The sequence below is a fragment of the Petromyzon marinus genome, chromosome 60 (assembly GCF_048934315.1).
Source record: "Petromyzon marinus isolate PM22_M1 ecotype Great Lakes invasive population chromosome 60, UKy_Petmar_22M1.pri1.0, whole genome shotgun sequence".
Taxonomy (NCBI): domain Eukaryota; kingdom Metazoa; phylum Chordata; class Hyperoartia; order Petromyzontiformes; family Petromyzontidae; genus Petromyzon; species Petromyzon marinus.
In genome coordinates, this window is record NC_133726.1 from 1999479 (window position 1) to 2020411 (window position 20933).

The following is a 20933-nucleotide window of genomic DNA, read 5'->3' on the forward strand; positions in this document are numbered from 1 at the left end:
ATTCTTGTTGCTGAGTTTTTTTGGACTTTCTGTTAATTAAAATAACCAAAACTTGTCTGTACGGTTTGCGCCGCCCTGGAAACTGACGAGGCTTTGAAGCCGTGTCGGGATTTTTTTTAGACTCTCATTAGGAATTCCCCCCCCCCCTTCTCTTTTGTTTTTTTATTTTATTACCTTGTATGGCTTACCTCCGGTTGCCTGGTTGTGTGTGAGGGGAGGGGGGCCTCGCATCACCCCCTTTTGCCCCAAGTGACACCACGATTGATAAAAAAAATATTGGCAAAATCATTCTTAATATCAAAATGGAAAAGGGCCTATATATACAACAGAGGCCACGTGAAGTGTCGAATGCCCGCTGGCAGGAGGTCACGGGGCAGACCCAGGTGCCACGGGTCGACTGACTGAGATGACCGAGATGACTGGCTGATGCACCACCTGTCCCCTCTACTGCGCCAACTTGCTGTGCTTTAGCCACCCGGTGCTTCGTTCGTTGTTGTGAGCATCGCTCATCCGCCCTCCGTTATTTTTGGAGGGCGACTGCCTCCAACTTCCCAGGAGCGTCCTTCACGAGCCTCCTCCACAGAGGCCGATCTTGACACAGCTGGTACCAGTCATTTGCAAGTCCACTCAGCTCCACATTATCCTGTAACACCTCAAACCATCTCTTCTCTAGCCCGTGCCACGCCCGTTTAGCCCCCTCGATCCGGCCGAATAAAAGCTGTTTGGGCATGCGGTGATTGGGCATGCGGGCTACATGGCCCAGCCAATGCAGCCTTGTCTGCCGGATGGGACTTTGTGCAGATCCTTCGAGGATTTGTGAGCTCCTCACACAATCCAGCCTGGTTAAACCCAGCATGGATCATAGGCAGGTCAGACTAAATGTTTCTAACCAGCGAAGATGCTCCATTAGGGGGGGTCTACGTTTCGCAAGCGTAGAGAAGGGAGAGAATGACCGTGGCTGAGAAGACCTGCAGCTTCGTGCGGAGTAACAGACCAAATAGCTTCCACACAGCGTTACGCAGCCGATGAAAAGACTTTGCCGCTCGACTGATTCGGAGTGAGACCTCTGCTGTTAAACCGGAGCCGGTCATGAGCATACTGCCCAGGTATGGGATACTCTCTACACAACTGCCCCATCACCGATTGGATATTGTGGGGGTGGAGTGTCCGATGGTACAAAATACCCAGGCAGGTGCTTAGTTTTGGTGGGGCTGATGGTAAGGCCCCACCTCTAAGTGGCACGCTCCAGTTTCAGCAGCAGCGTCTCCAACTCCTTCTCTGAATGAGCAGCAATTACCAAATCATCGGCATACATAACGTGGTTGAGCAATAGGGAGCCATCCCTTGACCGCACCCGGGCATCGATCAGCCTCCCATTATATCTGTACCAAATGGAAATTCCTCCGGTACAGCTATTGAAGGCTTCACGAACTACGTGGTCAAAAGTCAAAATAGATGTTAAATAATGTGGGAGCAGAGGACATCCCTGTCGCACCCCAAGGTGTACAGGGAATGGCTCTGACTCCTGGCCACGTATTTTTACCCGGGCCCGTTTACCATCATGAAGGTCCTTAATGATCGTGAGCAGAGTATCAGGGACTCCGAAAGCACGAAGAACAACCCAGAGCCCAGGCCTACTGATGGTATCATCGGCCTTGACCGGGTCACTAAAGCAGAGATGTAGGTCTTGCTGGAATTCCTTACACCTCTGCTGTAGCAGATGAACAGAACATATGGCATCTGTGCAGGACCGCCCTTTCCTGAAACCGCATTGGGGCTCCGCAAGCCTTTCCTCAATATGCCTAGCAAGGCAATGTTGAATAATCCTTGCCAGGACCTTTCCCGGCACACTGAGGAGTGAGATGCCCCTGTAGTTGTTGCAGTCTGTGCGGTCCCCCTTCTTAAAGAGGGGGACCACCAGGGCATCCTTCCAATCCTGCGAAACCCGTGCAGTGGTCCTGACCGTTGTTATGATTTCATGTAAGGCAGTCTGTGCACAAACGCCACCCTCCCTCAGCATTTCGCTTGGGAGATCATCTCTGCCCGGTGCCTTTCCTGGTCTCAGACTCTGGATCGCCTTCAGTACTTCCTCAACAGATGGCACCTCAGTGACACACACAGTTACACACACACGCACACAAATATCCCCCGTATAGCCTGAACAGACTGTTGGGGTAAGTGTTGTTAGCGAGCACCTACGACGGCTGGCATGGCACACGAGGGTGTGGGTGCCCAGCACCACGCCCGGCCGCCTTCGTTTCCCCAGTGGTGATGTTTACACACCGCACCAGGCACATATGAGGCTGAGTCCACCTAGGGGAGGCCCACGACCGGTTCAAATAATCATCGCCGGTGTTGGTGGCCGTGAGCGGGAATCCAACTCGGGTCGCCGGGTTTGTAGCGTGGTAACCTCTGTACCACCGCTCCTCGTGAGACTACGGGGCAGGCAAGACAGTAATCGAATTTAGAGATTCATGTTTTGTTTTTCGGTTGAGCCACATCAGAATGTTTTATATATCTTGGAGAAATCCGATGAGCATTGAAGCCCTTTTTCACAAACTAAATCTATTTTGTTTATTGTTGCCAGGTGTAAGGCCACACTGAGCTGCTACGTAGCTCTTTTTCAGGAGCGACCTGGCTATCACAATTGATAACTCAACGAAGTGGGCTTATCATAATCACCACGTGGATATTTATATCAGCCAAATACTCTAAACGCACGTTTCTAAATGTGGAGGGAAAAACTGGTGGATCCGGAAGTAATCCACGCGACCACTGGGAGAGAGACATGCAAACTCCAAATATACAGCAGGATCAAGATCGAACCCATGGGCTCCTCTACACCAGGCGAGGTAGTTAACATCTCGCCACTGATGTCCAGTAGGGATGGGTCAGAAAGTTACATCAACCAAAAATACAAAACACTGATCGGTGTGCAAAGTACAGCAAAGGTATTAAAATAATCTAAAACTAAATGAATAAACTAAAACTAGACTAAAAGAATACAAATATAAAACAAAAAAATTATCACGACGTTTCGACTGTAACACAAGCAATCATCATCAGGTGTGGAAACCACAGCAAGAAAATTTGAAAAAAGTGGCGGTTATTTTTAACGTTAGCACCACGGAGAGTGATTTGACAGTTTGTTCAGATGGACGAGTCCATCTATGTTCGGAAAAGAGGAGGGGGAAGACGAAAATAATGGATGCGGTCTGAAAGCCACCGTAAGTGTGAACAATCAATTAAGACCTGAAATGGTTTACCAAATCCTTCCAATGATTGCTAAGCCAGAATCCATCTTCTCGGTTTAAATTGTCTCTTTGTTTGTATATGTGGATAGCCTCATGAACGAATCTCTCATGGTAGCCAGATGGCTTGCAAAGAACCTCTGTACTCGTCCTTCTGAACAAACTGTCAAATCGCTCTCCCCGGTAATAACGTTAAAAATAACCGCTACTTTTTAAAAAATTTCTTGCTGTGGTTTTCACACCTGATGACGATTGCTTGTGTTGCAGCCGAAACGTCGTAATAATTTTATTGTTTTATATTTTTATTATTTTATTGTTTCCCTTCTACGTGACTTTACCGAAAGAACCAAGAATATGAATCCCTGCAGTTACGAAAGCTTTAAATCAAAATTTAAAACTAGACTGTTTTTTAATTGTCACCGGGTACAGGAAGGCCCAACTGAGCTGCTATCTTTGCAGAAGCCGCCTATCTGTCACAAATGTGCGTTCAACGCTCGTCAGGGAAGAGAGCTGGTCAATGGGTCTCCAACTGATACCCCTCTCCCAGTGCCACCTCCACCCATGGCTACGCCAGCTACAAACCTACAGCATGGCTGATCACTGATGATGATGGCTAATGATGATGACTGCTGCCGCTGATGATGGCTGATGATGATGGCGGCTGATGATGATGGCTGCCGATGATGTGGTTGATGATTATAATGCTGGCGGCTGATGATGATGGCTGATAATGATGGCTGATGATGACAGCCGATGATGATGACGGTGATGTGGCTGCAGGAGTTCCCCGAGCGGAGTGGGCGCTACCCTCGCTGCGCCGTCGTGGGGAACGGAGGGATCCTCGCCAACAGCTCCTGCGGCTCCCAGATCGACGCAGCCGACTTCGTGATCCGGTGAGAGGGGAGGAAGAGTGGGGAGGGATGGAGGGGGGAGGGAGGGAGTGTAAGAGTGAGTGTGTCTATAAATGTGGGCAGGGTTGAACTCTAGATGTGTGGGCAGGGTTGACTCTAGACATGTGGGCAGGGTTGACTCTAGTCGTGTGGGCAGGGTTGATTCTAGACACGTGGGCAGGGTTGACTCTAGACATGTGGGCAAGGTTGACTCTAGATGTGTGGGCAGGATTGACTCTAGACACGTGGGCAGGGTTGAACTCTAGTCATGTGGGCAGGGTTGAACTCTAGATGTGTGGGCAGGGTTGAGCTCTAGATGCGTGTGCAGGGTTGAACTCTAGACGTGTGGGCAGGGTTGAACTCTAGTCGTGTGGGCAGGGTTGACCTCTAGTCGTGTGGGCAGGGTTGTGGCTCACCCCCTTCACTGTCCACCAGATGCAACATCCCTCCCATGGGGGGCGACTTCCAGGACGACGTGGGAAGCAAAACGAACATCGTCACCTCCAACCCGAGCATCTTCATCAAGCAGTGAGCGAGCGAGCGAGTGTGCATGGCCGCGTGCCGATGGTTGACTCAGCCTCAAGTGCGCAGAAAGCGACGCCAACTGGGGAGACAAAGGCGGCTCCGGCCGTGGCGCTGGCCCAACCCAACCCACCCAGCCAGTGTGCCGCGCCACCGGCTTTTACAATTGCTGCTCCTCTTCACGAACAGCACTTGCCCCAACATTGGCGGATCTTTGTCGTTTGTGTTGCCTCGGTCGACTCAGCCTCAAGTGAGCACACCGGTGTGCCGTGTGTGTACTAAACGTTGTCATTGGGGAGACAAAGGCGTCCCTAGGTGCGTTGAAGGCCCAACCAACCCGCCCAGTGTGCCCGCACCACCGGCCTTCACAATTGCTGAGTCACTAACAGCACGTGCCTCAAAGGCTACACACGGGGGAATCTTTGTCTTTCATGATAGTTATTTTTTTGGGCTTGATCGCGTTAATAAAAACATTGTGTCATTAAACCCGCCACCACGCTACACAGCCAATTAGTCAGTTTTAGTGTCACGCGAACATAACTCTGCCAATTCGTCACATGTACAGCTGCACCGGTGTGTTGGAGAGCAACTCCATGAAATTTACAACTCTGAGTCTGACGTTTCACAAGCAATTACAACTGGCTTCATCAGGCGGGACGACCGGATTTGTGGAGACATCCTCCCTCCTCCTCCTCTTCCATTCCTTCAATAGAGGGCTAGATGTGACGATGTCCCTTGTGAGCTCTCCACATGTGAAGTCGGTATGGAGGGGGGGGGGTTAATTTGCACTTTGTTTGCAAGGGCCTCTGTGCCGTGAGCAGCGTCGTCCAATAGGAGGAAGGTGGGCAAACGAATTGGGGGCCGACCGCCCTGGACCACGCCCCCCGCCCCCGCACTACGATGTCTGTCGAACCCCGGCGATGCTTGCCGCCATCAACTCGGAGTGGCGGTTATCTGAACCGGTCCTGGGCTTCTCCCCTAGGTCAACTCGACCTCAAATGAGTACCAGGGTGCGGTGTGTAGTAAACACAAAGGTGGCCCGGCCGTGGTGTTGGCCACCCACCCCCTCGTGTTCCGTGCCGGCTTTCATAGGTGCTCACTAACAGCACTTGCCCCAAAAGTCTGTTACGGCTATTCGGGGGATCTTTGCATTTTTATTTGTAACCCCATGTGCATTTATATGCGTGTAACCCCGTGTGTGTGTGTAGCCCTGTGTGTGTGTAACCCCGTGTGAGTGTAATGGGGCAGTTGTGGAGAGAGTGGAGAGTTTCCCATACCTGGGCAGTGTGCTTATGACCGGCTCCAGTTTAACAGCAGAGGTCTCACTCCGAATCAGTCGAGCGGCAATATCTTTTCATCGGTTGCGTAACGCTGTGTGGAAGCTACCTGGTCTGTCGCTCCGCACGAGGCTTCAGGTCTTCTCGGCCACGGTCATTCCCTCCCTTCTCTTCGCTTGCGAAACGTGGACCCCCCTAATGGAACATCTTCGCTGGTGAGAAACATTTAGGCTAGCCTGCCTACGATCCATCCTGGGTTTAACCAGGCTGGATTATGTGAGGAGCTCACAAATCCTTGTAAGATCTGGGCACGGTCCCATCGGTGAACTCCTCCGGCAGGCAAGGCTGCGTTGGCTGGGTCATGTAGCTTGCATGCCCAGCCACCGCATGCCGAAACAGCTTTTGTTCGGCCGGATCGAGGGGGCTAAACGGGCGCGGCACGGGCTAGAGAAGAGATGGAGTGACGTGGTACAGGAGACGTGGAGCTGAGTGGACTTGCCGATGACTGGTACCAGCGGTGTCAAGATCGGCCTCTGTGGAGGAGGTTCGTGAAGGACGCTACTGGGCAGTTGGAAGCAGTCGCCCTCCAACAACAACGGAGGGTGGAGGAGCGACGCTCACAACAACGAGCGGAGCGCCGGGTGGCTAAAGCACAGCAGGTTGGCACAGTAGGGGGCACAGGTGGTGCATCAGCCAGTCATCTCAGTCAGTCGACCAGTGGCACCTGGGTCTGCCCCGTGACTTCCTGCCAGCGGGCGTTCGCCACTTCACGTGGCCTCAAGGTGCACAAGGCCTGGCACAAGCATCGTGGTGATGTCACCGCCACTTAGTGGTGAATGGCGGTTGTTGTTGTGTGTAACCCCATGTGTGTGTATGTAGATTCGAGTCCCTGATCGGGAGAAGGAAGGAGTTCATCAGGAAGATGTCTTCGTATGGCGCCAGCATCCTGCTCATCCCCGCCTTCACCATGTCTGCATTCACGTCGCTCGCGTACAGGGTAACAACGGGCCCACCCACATTCACCCGTGTCCACTAGTGTCCACCTGTGCACCACGTGTCCATACGGGATCACACGCAGCAGCGATTCCTCACACCCCCACCCCCCTTCCTCCCCCCCCGCCCCCCCCCCCAGGCCATATTTACCCTGGACGACTTTGAGTCCCAGCAGCGCGTGGCCTTCTTCAACCCCTCCTACATGAGGGCCATCTCCCGCTTCTGGATGGAACGCGGCGTCAAGGAGTCGCACCTCACCTCGGGCCTCATGATGGTAACGATGCACCGGGGAAAAGTCTTCAGCGTCTCCCAGCGTCTCTCGTGTCTGCCAGTCTATCCCAGCGTCTCCCCGTGTCTCCCAGTGTCTACACCTCTGTCTGCTCGTGTCTCCCGGTGTCTTCCAGTGTCTCCCATGTCTCTCAGTGACTCCCAGTGTCTACACCTCTGCCTCCCTGTCTCCCGTGTCTCCCCGTGTCTACACCACTGCCTCCCGTGTCTCCCGTGTCTCCCTGCGTCTTGCCACGTCTCCCTTTTCGTTTAATTAATTCAATTTATTTTTTTAGTAAAAACGTACCCCAATTGGAGAGGGAATCGCAATACATTATGGTATAAATTAAACGAAGGTAGTCCTCCTACCTATATTTTGCACACTCGAAATTAAGGACGTGGGCAGGTGCTCCAAATCGAGGGCAAACACATTAATTGTGATAATCTCTAAAATGCAACAGCACGTGTGCCATACAGAAATTCTCAACCGAGTCGCCATTAACCACGTGACTGGTGTACAGGTCGGTTACTCAACAACAGTTTCCCTTAAACCCAATTCCACTCCTGATAAACCAGCTTTATCTTTAATCATAACTTTTACACTTCACTATTCGAACATTACTTTAATCCCAAGCTATATGTCTATCTATACCATCCACTTATATTGGTATCTTACACACATTATCTGTACTGTATATGTACTGTTTATGTACAACTTACTACTAGCATTGCAAGTAGTCATACTCTGGGTGCATGGGCATGGTTATAGAATAAACATGATTAGGGTTAGAGAATTACCAGTATTAACTACAGTACATCATCCTTTACAGTGTACAGTGCTAAACTCTCTCCTATTGAATATATCACAAACTACCAATTCAAAGCCAAACTTAAAGACTAAAACATTTTTATATGTATATAAACAACATTTGGGCCCTTTAACTGTAAAATGCAACAGCAGGTGTGTCACAAACACAGCAAGTCGCCATTAACCACGTGACTGGTGTACAGGTCCGGTTACTCAATAACCCTGCCAGCCACCTACAGGCCCGACTCAGTATCGCATGCTGGTGACACGAGCATTGATGTACTGCACAGCACATAAGGGACCTTCACAAAACCACACTTTACTCCATTGCTGCACGAGGAAATAATTAAAAGAGTGGTCAATTCCTAATGTGCCACATATAAAATCAAGACACGTATCAAAATATCGACCACAAGCCAAAACGGGCGGTTATGGTCATAGCACAATCAGATAGCGGTTAATACTGAAGCACCAATCAAGAGATGAGATCAACTGGGTTTGAGTCAAGGTGTAGCTCCGGCAGATGCAGAGGGAGCAGCCTGTGTCTTCCCGTGTCTCCACATGTCTCCCTGTGTCTCTCCGTGTATCCTTGTGTCTCCTCGTGTCTCCCAACTTCCCCTTGCATCTTCCCTCCTAAGTAAGTCTGAGCAATTCTTTATGAGTCCACCGCCACCATCGCTAGGAGATGCTAACTACCTTGCCTGTTGTACAGGAGGCTTCGATCCTGACCCTGACACCTGCTGTATAATCGGAATTTGTGTCTCTCTCTCTTTCTCCGTGGTCGCGTGGATTTTTCTTCGGGGTCCTCCGGTTTTTCCCCTCCACATTCAGAATCAACAACACCCGATTAGGATATTTGGCTGATGATGTAAAGTTCTACACGATGATGATGATAATAATAATAATAAGCCAATCTTGATTTGAAGCTTTTGTGTGGGCAGGAATCCATACACTTTGGTTCTTTCCGTAAAGTCACGTAGGTATAAAATCAAATAAATCACGACATTTCGGGCGTAACACAAGCGTCTGTCATCAGGTGGTAAAGCATGGTCTGCTGCTCAGGCAGATTGTTTTAAAATGTTTGAAATGGGGGTAGCCCAAGGGTCATAAAGGAGTGGCCGGGGCTAGTGATGTTAATGTGAGAAATGAGCGTGTAACTGTAAGATAGGAGAACGGCCTCCTCGACGAGGGCACGGAAGTGGTTATGTTAATGTGAGAGATTAGCATGATGTTAATGTGAGAAATTAGCATGATGTTAACGTGAGAAATTAGCATGTAACTGTAAGATTGGAGAGCGGCCTGCTCGAAGAGGGCACGAAAGTGGCTGTGTTAATGTGAGAGATTAGCATGTTAATATCCAAAGGACATGTGAGCATGAGAGTGCAATCCAAAGGCATGAGAGTGCAATGCAAAGGACATGTGAGCATGAGAGATCTAAGAGAGAGGCATAGAGAGAGAGACACACAAAGAGTCGGAAATAACAGCTGACATAGGCAGGGAGGATGGAAACATCACAGTCAGTTAAGACTTTACCTGGTTAATAACGTCCTTCCAATGACTGCTCAGTTTGTACCCATCATCTCGGTTGAAGTTGTGTCTGTGCTTATATATCTGGATGGCTTCATGAAAAAATCTCTAAAGGTAGCCGGTAGGTTTGAAGAGTACCTCCGTCTTGGAAAAATCAATTTCGTGTGAGCCCACAGCATTAAAACAATGATTGGCAACGGCAGAGGTCCTATGGTGTTCCAGATCTGCCTTGTGTTCACAATCGCGGTCTGAGACGTCATTTCGTTTCCCCAATGTAACTGCTGCCGCAACCACAACTCAATTTATAGACACCAGGGTATTGCATGTCAGGAATCACATCCTTTAAAGATGGGGTTAAATCACGGTTTTTGTGTACTTTATTGAAACGATCCTGGATCTTGTGTTTGTTTAAGATTTTGGAAATCTTTTTGGTAACCCCTGCTATGTACGGTAAAGTGATGGTTTTGGTTGGATCCTCAGAAGGTTGCCTCCGCATGGCTGGGGAGACAGCTTTGCGGATTGTACGGTCCAAGTATCCGTTCATCCTGAGAGCTTGGTGTACGTGCACCAACTCACTGTCTCGGTAGTGCTGGTCGGAGATGCAACCGGCCCTATGATGTAGTGTTTTGATGAGTGAATTCTTCTGGGCTGGATGGCGGTGGGAGTCAGGCTTTAGATAGGCATCCGTGTGGGTGGCTTTCCTGTAGACCGAGTGTCCCAACGAGCCATCAGGTCTCTTCGCGATCAAAACATTCAGGAATGGTAGCTTGCAAAATTTTTCCACTTCCATGGTGAAATTGATAGACAGGTGTATGGAATTAATGTGGTTGAGAGAATTGGTTCAGTGCTGGCAGGCCATGTGGCCAGATGACGAACGTGTCATCCACGTATCTCTTCCACGAGGAAGGACATAGGGTGGATGTCTGGATGGCATATGTCTCAAATTTCTCCATGAAAACATTCACTACCACTGTCGATAAGGGAGAACCCATTGGGGTACCACTCTCATGAATTTGGATTGCACTCTCATGCTCACATGTCCTTTAGATTGCACCCATTGGGTTGCACTCATACCTTTGGATTGCACCACTCTTCGATTTCACATTAACATGCTAATTTCTCACATTAACATCAATAGCCCAGTCCACTTCTTTATGACCCTTGGGCTACACCCATTTCAAACCTTTAAAAACAGTCTGCCTCAGCAGCAAACCATGCCTTCCCACCAGATGACGGACGCTCGTGTTGTGCCCGAAACGTCGTGATTTTTTTTTATACCTACGTGAATATTCCGAAATAACCAAAGGGTATTCTTAGCTCTTTCGGTAAAGTCACGTTGAAGGGAAACAATGGAGAAATGTGAGACTGACGCCATCCAGACTGCCACTCTGCGCCCAACCTTATGGAAGAGGTACGTGGATGACACTTTTGTCATCTGGCCACATGGCCGGCCTGCTCTAGACCAATTCTTCGACCACATCAATTCCATACACCCAGCCATCAGATTTACCATGGAAGTCGAAAAAGATGGCAAGCTACCTTTTTTGGATGTCCTAATAAAAAAGAGACCTGATGGTTCAATGAGCCACTCTGTCTACAGGAAAGCTACCCATACGGATGCTTATCTGAAACCGGATTCCCACCACCATCCATCACAGAAGAATGCTCTCATCAAGACTCTGTACCTTAGAGCCCAATGCATATCCGACCAGGAACACATAGGCAGTGAACTCAAGCACATACACCAAGCTCTTAAGGCTAATGGTTACTCCGACTATACAATCCGCAAAGCTATCACTCAAACCAGGAAGAAGGACCCTCTTGAGGAGCTTTTCAAAACCATCACTTTACCCTACATTGCGGGGATCACAAAAAAGATCTCCAAAATCTTGAATAAACACAAGATCCAGGTCCGTTTCAACACATTACATAAAATCCGTGATCTGGTTCCGTCTGTAAAAGATGTGATTCCGGACATACAGTACCCTGGTGTCTACAAACTAAGTTGCCTCTGTGGTAGTAGTTACATTGGAGAAACCAAACGCCATGTCTCGGACCGCATTCGTGAACACGAAGCAGACCTTAAACACGGTAGGACCAACACCTCGGCCGTGGCAGATCATTGTTATAATTCAGTAGGCTCACATGACATTGACTTTTCCAAGACAGAGGTTCTTTGTAAGCCATCTGGCTACCATGAGAGATTCGTTCATGAGGCTATCCACATATACATGCACAGAGACAATTTCAACCGAGAAGATGGATTCTGGCTTAGCAATCATTGGAAAGATTTGATAAACCATTTCAGGTCTTAATTGATTGTTCACGCTTACAGTGACTTCCAGACAGCATACATTAATTTTTCGTCTCCCCCCTCCTCTTTTCAGAACATAGATGGACTAGTCCTAAATAAACTGCCAAATCGCTGCGCGTGGCGCTGACGTTTTTTATAGATAAATAAATACACCGTTTAAAAATAAATAAATTAATGCAAACCGACACACCTGATGACGACCGTTTGTGTTATGGTCGAAAACTCGTGAGAATTTTTATTGTTTTATATGTATTTTATTATTTTATTGTTTCCCTTCAACGTGACTTTACCGAAAGAGCTAAGAATATGAATTACTGCAGTCACGAAAGCTTTAAATCAAAACCAAAGAGTAATAATGAGCCAATTCGTTGAGCTATCAATCGTGATAGCCAGGTGGCTACTGAAAGAAGAGCTACGCAGCAGCTCAGTGATTCCTTACGAATTGGGATCTTCGGATGGGATGCACATTAGACATTCGAATTATTATTAGCAGCTAAAAATGGTTTAATAGTTTAAATAAAATGCGCACAGTCCCATAATATTCTCCCATCTCTCCCAAAACATCTCCACCCCTCCCCCATCCCCCCCTCCCCTATCCCCTTCCCCTCCTCACTTCCATAACCCCCCCTCAGACGAGCGTGGCCATGGACCTGTGCGAAGAGGTGCACGTCTATGGCTTCTGGCCGTTCGTGCACGACCTGCCCACCCCGGCGCAGGTGAAGGAGGACGAGAGAAAGAGGACGCTGAAGAGGAGCAGGAAGAGAAGGAATGAGGCGCAGACCACCGTGGCCCCCACGGCCACCGCTGTTGACCGACCACTGGGCCGCTGGCTGCCCCACCACTACTACGACGACCAGCAGCCAAAGTCGGGGCACTACATGCCCAGCGAGTTCGCCGAGCTGCTGCGGCTGCACAGCCGTGGGGTGCTCCACCTGCACGTGAACGCGTGCGGGGAGCAGTGATGGTGCGGCGGTGGCGACAGCGGCCGGGGGGAGGGGGGACTGGTTGTTACCCACGTTCCCACCAGAACCCACGAACCCCCCAAGAACCCACGTTCCCACCAGAACCCAGGTTCCCACCAGAACCCACGTTCTACCACCAGAACCGACGTTCCCACCAGAACCCACGTTCCCCGCAAGAACCCACGTTGCCATCAGAACCCACGTTCCCACCAGAACCCAGGTTCCCACCAGAACCCACGTTCCCCCACCAGAACCAACGTTCCCACCAGAACCCATGTTCCCACACCAGAACCTACGTTCCCCCCGAGAACACACATTCCCACCAGAAACCACGTTCCCCCCGAGAACAGAATTCCCCCTCCAGAACCCATGTTCCCCCTCCAGAACCCACGTTTCTCCTCCAGAACCCACGTTCCCCCACCAGAACCCACATTCCCCCTCCAGAACCCACGTTCTCCCTCCAGAACCCACGTTCCCCCTCCAGAACCCACGTTCCCCCACCAGAACCCACATTCCCCCTCCAGAACCCACATTCCCCCTCCAAAACCCACGTTCCCCCTCCAGACATCACGTTCTCCCTCCAGAACCCACGTTCCCCCTCCAGAACCCACGTTCCCCCACCAGAACCCACATTCTCCCTCCAGAACCCACATTCCCCCTCCAGAACCCACGTTCCCCCACCAGAACCCACATTCTTCTTCCAGAACCCACATCCCCCCTCCAGAACCCACGTTCCCCCTCCAGAACCCACGTTCCCTCACCAGAACCCACGTTCCCCCTCCAGAACCCACGTTCCCCCACCAGAACCCACATTCTCCCTCCAGAACCCACATTCCCCCTCCAGAACCCACATTCCCCCTCCAAAACCCACGTTCCCCCTCCAGAACTCACGTTCTCCCTCCAGAACCCACGTTCCCCCTCCAGAACCCACGTTCCCCCACCAGAACCCACATTCTCCCTCCAGAACCCACATTCCCCCTCCAGAACCCACGTTCCCCCACCAGAACCCACATTCTTCCTCCAGAACCCACATCCCCCCTCCAGAACCCACGTTCCCCCTCCAGAACCCACGTCCCCTCACCAGAACCCACATTCCCCCTCCCAAACCCACGTTCCCCCTCCAGAACCCACATTCTCCCTCCAGAACCCACGTTCCCCCTCCAGAACCCACATTCCCCCTCCAGAACCCACTTTCCCCCACCAGAACCCACATCCCCCCTCCAGAACCCACGTTCCCCCTCCAGAACCCACGTTCCCTCACCAGAACCCACGTTCCCCCTCCAGAACCCACATTCTCCCTCCAGAACCCACATTCCCCCTCCCGAACCCACGTTCCCCCTCCAGAACCCACATTCTCCCTCCAGAACCCACGTTCCCCCTCCAGAACCCACATTCCCCCTCCAGAACCCACTTTCCCCCACCAGAACTCACATTCCCACCAGAACCCGCGTTCCCCCCGGTCCGGTACCCATGTGCCCCCTCTGGAACCCGCGTGCCTACCGGGGGGCCTACAATTTCCCTCTCCGAGGCCTTTAAAGACGTTTACGAGGCCTAAGGTCTTCGTCAGGCCTGGAAGGGACTCAATGTGCGGGGTTTAGCTCTGGTCTGTGGCTTCCTCCGGACATGGGGCTGAAGGGACATCAGAGTTTACAATTTGTAGTTTGGATTTACATGGCGTAGCAATGCATCCATTTCTTGTCACCAGCCAGCCAGTTGCCTAGCGAACTCGCCGTAGGAGTTTTGCCAGGCCTAAGATATCAATCGCCAGGTCAAAGAATTCTCCATGAAACTGAGATTCGTTTCGGCCTGACAGTTTTCACTCGGGGTGAAATTTCACAAGACCCTGAAATTACCAGAATCAGAAAATGTATTTATACCAGAGGAGGAATCCTATGAGCTATGAAGCTCACAGATGTTTGCTGGGCAATAAAACCAGACGAGGCTCAGGGAGTGGTGGGTTTTTGGCTGAGAAGTAGGCAACCAGTGTTCGTGAGTTTAACTTAATTGTTTTACGATGTTTTAAAGCACAGTCCATTCTCCCTATAATGCGATATAGGGTGGATGCGAATAGAATATATGACGCAATCGAGCGAACGGAACTACGGTTGCGCGAGTAGGGATAAGCGGTCATATGGTTGCCTCGTCTTAGAGTCACACAATAAAGGTATTGGGATGCTGCTGCATGCTTCTAGATGCTACCTCGCGTCACACAGCAAAGGCATTGGGATGCTGCTGGATGCTTTTGGATACTACCTAGAGTCACAATAAAGACATTGGGATGCTCCTGGATGCTTCTAGATGCTACCTAGCGTCACACAGCAAAGGCATTGGGATGCTGCTGGATGCTTCTAGATGATACCCACCGCGTGTTCTCAATCTTCGTTGGGCCCTGTGTACGCATCTCATGCACGTTATCGCAGACCGTGCTTTACTCCCTGCATTACATATATATTTATTACCATGGCATGTTTCAATAACGCGACGTTCTTCGGGAACTCGACTACTGCCTCCCGCCGCATTGTCGGGGAGCAGGACCGTCATATAAACGACGTTCGGTATTTATTTAGGAGGTGTTTGAATATCTTAACACAACTCCCGTTGTATTGCCAGAGAGGGTAAACACCTTTTATTTTTCATACTTTGATACTGGCACAAAAGGTATCCCATGAGAAAGCTGCTCACCCCGAGCTATACATACTATAATACACGTGCATTGTCTTTGTTCTGTTCGCCTTTTGGCGTTCTCTGGTCTGACACTGGTGGTGAGACTAGGCCCTCAAGAAGGCTGCTGTATCTGGTGTAGGCCAATCAGTTTCAAAGACAACGCCCATATATCATCAGAGCCATGTTTGTTTTCATGTTCACCACAAGTACTGTGTTTGGTTAATGCAGTACTTGATTCCTTGTATTAGGTATCTATTTGTTTCAAACACCAAATAGATAACACCGTACCAAGCCAACAAACTAAACACAACAACAAGAATTTCTAAAGAAAATAGTTTGTCAATCTAAATGATTTAAAAGTGCCACAACTCCCAGTGGCTTCCTAATGTCGCAAGGAAGGAGCGTTCCAGACGGCATCAGAAGCGCGTCTGAAAGCACCGCGTGGCGACGATGCGGTGATCACCGTCTTCATTCGACGGCTTGGCCAGAAGCCGCCGCTTGCGAGGATGACGAGCAGAGTGAAGTAGGGCTGAACGATTTGGGGAAAATATCTAATTGCGATTTTTCTGACAGATATTGCGATTGCTATTTGATTTGCGATTTTATTTTTTTAAGTCAGCTTCAGTTCAATATTCACTGTGTAATAGATGTAAAACATGTGATGGAGTATTACCACATGATACCATCAAAATATGAACTGCTCTATATATTCTAATGCAAGGATGAGAACTGAAACGATATGAATTGCTTCCAACATGTATTTATTAAAATTATTTAATTGAAATAGAACATATTCTTGGTTCTTTCGGTAAAGTCACGTATTATGAAATAGAACAATCAAACACAGAACAATTGTTAAGTTAAATGAATAAAGTTATAAAAATAAAACAATTCCAATAAGAAAGTCATAGGACCTTTCAGGTAATCAATAGGACATTATTTACTGATATCCGGCACGTCGTTTATGAATTAACAAACCACGGAACAATTATCAAAAAAGTGATCACTAAATAATAATAGAAATAGGAATATAAATACTCTTTGGTTCTTTCAGTAAAGTCTTGTAGGTAGAAAAAAATATATCATGACGTTTCGATCGCAACGCAAGCAATCGTCCTCAGGCAGAAAAAATAGGAGGCTAGCTGCTGATGCAGGCTGCTTTTAAAGGGTAGAAATGGGCGTGGCCCAAGAGTCATAACGACTGAGAAACAAATGACTGCACTAACGATAATCGGCGGCAGGGGGAGAGAGAGGGGGTGAGGCGAAGATAAGAAAGGGGCTGCGCATGAGACAAGAGGGGAAAACGGCGGCAAGGGGGAGAGAGAAAGATTTGTCCATGGAGCCATCCAGATATATAAACACAGACACAATTTAAACCGAGAAGATGGGTACAAACTAAGCAATTATTGGAAGGACGTTATTAACTAGTTTAGGCCATAACTGGCTATGATGCCCCCCTTCCTGCCTGCCGATGTTAGCAGTTATTCTTGACTCTCCGAGTCACATTCACTAACACAGTTTCTCTCTCCCCCTGCCACCGATTATCTATGCCCCACACACCTCTCTCTCCCCCTGCCGCCGATATTACTCTGCCCCCCCCTCTCTCTCTCTCCCCCTGGTGCTCGCGCAGTTCCCTTCCTTATCTCTGCCCCACCCCCTCTCTCTCTCATCATGCCGCCGATTATCGTTAGTGCAGTCGTTTGTTTCTCAGTCGTTTATGACTCTTGGGCTAAGCCCATTTCTACCCTTAAAAAGCAGCCTCCATCAGCAGCTTGCCTCCTATGTTTTCTGAGGACCGATTGCTTACGTTGGGATCGAAACCTCGTGATCTATTCTTTTTTTCGACCTACATGACATTACCAAAAGAACCAAAGAGTATGGATTCCTGCAATCACGAAAGCTTCAAATCAGGAATATAAATGTTACACAAAATATCTAAACATTGCACATTCAACTAAAACCTTTATTTGCTGATAACCAGCATTTTACTATTAAAAATTGTTTTCCACAAAAGCTGCCATAATAGGATAAAGTGCAGAATAAATCAAATCTTCTTTGGTTCTTTCAGTAAAGTCACGTAGAATGAGAATAAAATAATAAAATAACACAATAAAATTCTCACGACGTTTCGGCCACAACGCAAGCGGCCGTCTTCAGGTGAAAGGTACAGACCTGTCGGGACGACAGAGCTTCATTGAAGCTCTGTTTGAAGCTCTGTTGTCCCGACAGGTCTGTACCTTTCACCTGAAGACGGCCGCTTGCATTGTGGCCGAAACGTCGTGAGAATTTTATTGTGTTATTTTATTATTGTATTCTCATTCTACGTGACTTTACCGAAAGAACCAAAGAAGATGAATCCTTGCAGTCACGAAAGCTTTAAATCGAAATAAAATCTCAATTATGCCAAACAACAGAAGTCTTATATCTTCTTTGGTTCTTTCGGTAAAGTCACGTAGAATGAGAATAAAATAATAAATTGATAAAATAAAATAACACAATAATATTCTCACGAAGTTTCGGCCACAACACAAGCGGCCTTCATCAGGTGAAGGGAGCGAGACTGTCTGGTAGGACAGCGCTGGAGTGAGAGAGCCACGTTCAGATCACGGCTTTTAAGCTGTGTGAGAGGAACAAAGAGCCTTGACGAAGGAATTAGCATAAAATTTAGCATTGAAAAGGCTGAATGATTAGCTTGTGACTGGTCACAGAAATAGCTATGTTCAAAGTTAAAGCATATACATCCGCAGAGGCACCCATTGTTAAAAGGAATTAGCATAGAATTTAGCATTGAAATAGCTAAATTAAGGCATTCGCTTGTAACTGCTACAGAAATAGTTACGTTGAAGTCAGAGCATACACATTCACCGAGGCACTTAGTACAAATCAAAACAGGAGAATTTAGCATTGAAATAACTAGGCGAATTTAGCATTGAAATAACTGGGTGATTTGCTAGTGACTGGTCACAGAAATGCCTACACATCTGAGCTATTCACAGTACTATATAGTGAACCAATAAAAACTAAAATATAAATTACCTTCATGTTATCAATAAACTCTATATTCTCCAATCAGCTAAGCTACCAACCATAAGTCGTTATATATCACAATGCTATATGGCGAAAAAATGGGTGGATTCTTACCCTCAAATTTCCGTACCACGGATAGCTACGGGCCCCGTTCAGACGGACGAGTTCGTCCATGGTCGGAACAGAGGAGGGGGAGAGAGACAGCTGCGAAGCCCTAGTATACTCCATGTTGTAAACCATACCATTAACCGTGGTGTGAGAGGTATTAAGAGGCAATGCTGGCGAAAGAGCTGCGGTCTGAAGGTCATCGTAAAATTACAATTAATTAAGAACAGAAATGATTTAACACATCTTTCCAGTGGTTACTAAGCCTGAATCCATCTTCTCGGTTGAAATTGTCTCTGTGCTTGTATATGTGAATGGCCTCATGAATGCTAAATTCTCCTGTTTTGATTTGTACTAAGTGCCTCGGTGAATGTGTATGCTCTGACTTCAACGTAACTATTTCTGTAGCAGTTACAAGCGAATGCCTTAATTTAGCTATTTCAATGCTAAATTCTATGCTAATTCCTTTTAACAATGGGTGCCTCTGCGGATGTGTATGCTTTAACTTTGAACATAGCTATTTCTGTGACCAGTCACAAGCTAATCATTCAGCCTTTTCAATGCTAAATTTTATGCTAATTCCTTCGTCAAGGCTCTTTGTTCCTCTCACACAGCTTAAAAGCCGTGATCTGAACGTGGCTCTCTCACTCCAGCGCTGTCCTACCAGACAGTCTCGCTCCCTTCACCTGATGAAGGCTGCTTGTGTTGTGGCCGAAACGTCGTGAGAATATTATTGTGTTATTTTATTTTATCAATTTATTATTTTATTCTCATTCTACGTGACTTTACCGAAAGAACCAAAGAAGATGAATCATTGCAGTCACGAAAGCTTTAAATAGAAGTCTTATACTTGTGTAGTGTGGTGTTTATTCACGCGGACAACTTCGTCTTTTTCCCGCGTCACTTTATTCACAGCATCCCACACGGATGCTCCTCACTTTCAACACCACGTACTCCTGTCACGAACCCTTCCTCTCTTCCTGCCGCTAGCCTGCTACTTCGAGCTTTCTCTCGCTCCGCTAGCCTGCTACTCCCCACTTTCCTGACCTGTCACGAAATCTCTCTCTCTCTCCGTATACTCTACGAGCTTCTCACCCCGCTAGCCTATCTCACTCAGACTAAAGATTCCGCTAGCCTCTCCTCCGCTAGCATGTCTACACCCGCACCTCCAACCTCGCCCGTGCCCCCAGCGAGGGATCAGCCAACACCGCTGGGGAGAACGAGGTGTGGAGGGCAAGGTCCCGGATTTGTCCTGAATGATCTTCACTCATTCATCTCCAACCAACTCAACCCCGTTGCTTCACATGTTCCCCTTATAGCCCTCTCCTCATTAAGTGCCCTCAGGTGGGGCTCTATAGTAGTTTTAGGACGCATTGGGGTATCATTGGGGTGGGGTGGGGAGAAGAGGACATCGCACAGTGAAGAATGTACGTGTTTGGTGCGTTTTTGCTGCATGTGTAAGGCGAATGAAAATGTGTGGCGATCGTGTGTGCGTTGCTAGGGGCAACCCATGTGAGCAGTGCAAAGTGTAATGAGATAAATGGTTATAAGACTAATTTGTGGGACTTATGTCTTATATAAATGCAAATAATACAAAAGTGTGCGACTTACCTTGGGTGATGGCGCGTGTGGATTGCCAAGGGGTAAGCTAGTGGGCAACCTCGTGGGCGCTGTGCGCAAGTGCAGCTGGCTGCGTTGTGACCCAGCGTGCGGCGAAGGGAAAAAAATAAATAATAGATAAACTAACTAAATTATTTCATTTAAAAAAATCTCCAAAAAAAACGCTACTTTAACTAATTTAATGGTGACGGACGTGAAAAAGTAATAGCCTATTCCCACCGCAGAGCCAAACCCCTCGCAAGCGCGTGCGCACGGAGACTTTTATATATAAGATATATACTAGCGGGAAGTACCCGGTGTAGCCCGGGCAAAAAAGACACACACACATATATTTACGCACACGCAGACATCGACCCACAGGCGACTTTGTTGGTTCCTGCTTTCACTACAGCAGTGCATACCGACTGTGGTGGTGCCTGCTTTAACTACAGCAGTGCATACCGACTGTGGTGGTGCCTGCTTTAACTACAGCAGTGCATACCGACTGTGGTGGTGCCTGCTTTAACTACAGCAGTGCATACCGACTGTGGTGGTGCCTGCTTTTACTGCAGCAGTGCATACCGACTGTGGTGGTACCTGGTTTCACTACAGCAGTGTATACCAACTGAGGTGGTGCCTGCTATCACTACAGCAGTGTATACTGACTGTGGTGGTACCTGGTTTCAATACAGCAGTGCATACCGACTGTAGTACTACCTGCTATGAC

General features: G+C 48.4%; 2 protein-coding genes across 2 annotated transcripts in view; both read left to right on the forward strand.

Annotated features, from left to right (window-relative positions):
• The window catches only part of LOC116955524 (alpha-N-acetylneuraminide alpha-2,8-sialyltransferase-like), a 160739-nt gene that overhangs the window by 8312 nt on the left and 131494 nt on the right, over positions 1-20933 (forward strand). The gene's annotated exons all lie outside the window — the stretch shown is intronic.
• Positions 4020-12814, forward strand: LOC142905958 (alpha-N-acetylneuraminide alpha-2,8-sialyltransferase-like). The gene is made up of 5 exons (XM_076053202.1): positions 4020-4144; positions 4577-4669; positions 6820-6937; positions 7073-7207; positions 12482-12814. Exons 1-5 carry the CDS (start codon positions 4020-4022, stop codon positions 12809-12811), a joined length of 801 nt encoding a protein of 266 aa, XP_075909317.1. The 3' UTR covers positions 12812-12814.

Excerpts from the sequence above, each read along its gene's own strand:
- LOC142905958 (XM_076053202.1), top strand. The coding sequence starts at position 4,020 with ATGTGGCTGCAGGAGTTCCCCGAGCGGAGTGGGCGCTACCCTCGCTGC. Across the intron at positions 4,670-6,819 it reads CCGAGCATCTTCATCAAGCA|ATTCGAGTCCCTGATCGGGA; the intron begins GTGAGCGAGCGA and ends GTGTGTATGTAG. Across the intron at positions 6,938-7,072 it reads TCACGTCGCTCGCGTACAGG|GCCATATTTACCCTGGACGA; the intron begins GTAACAACGGGC and ends CCCCCCCCCCAG.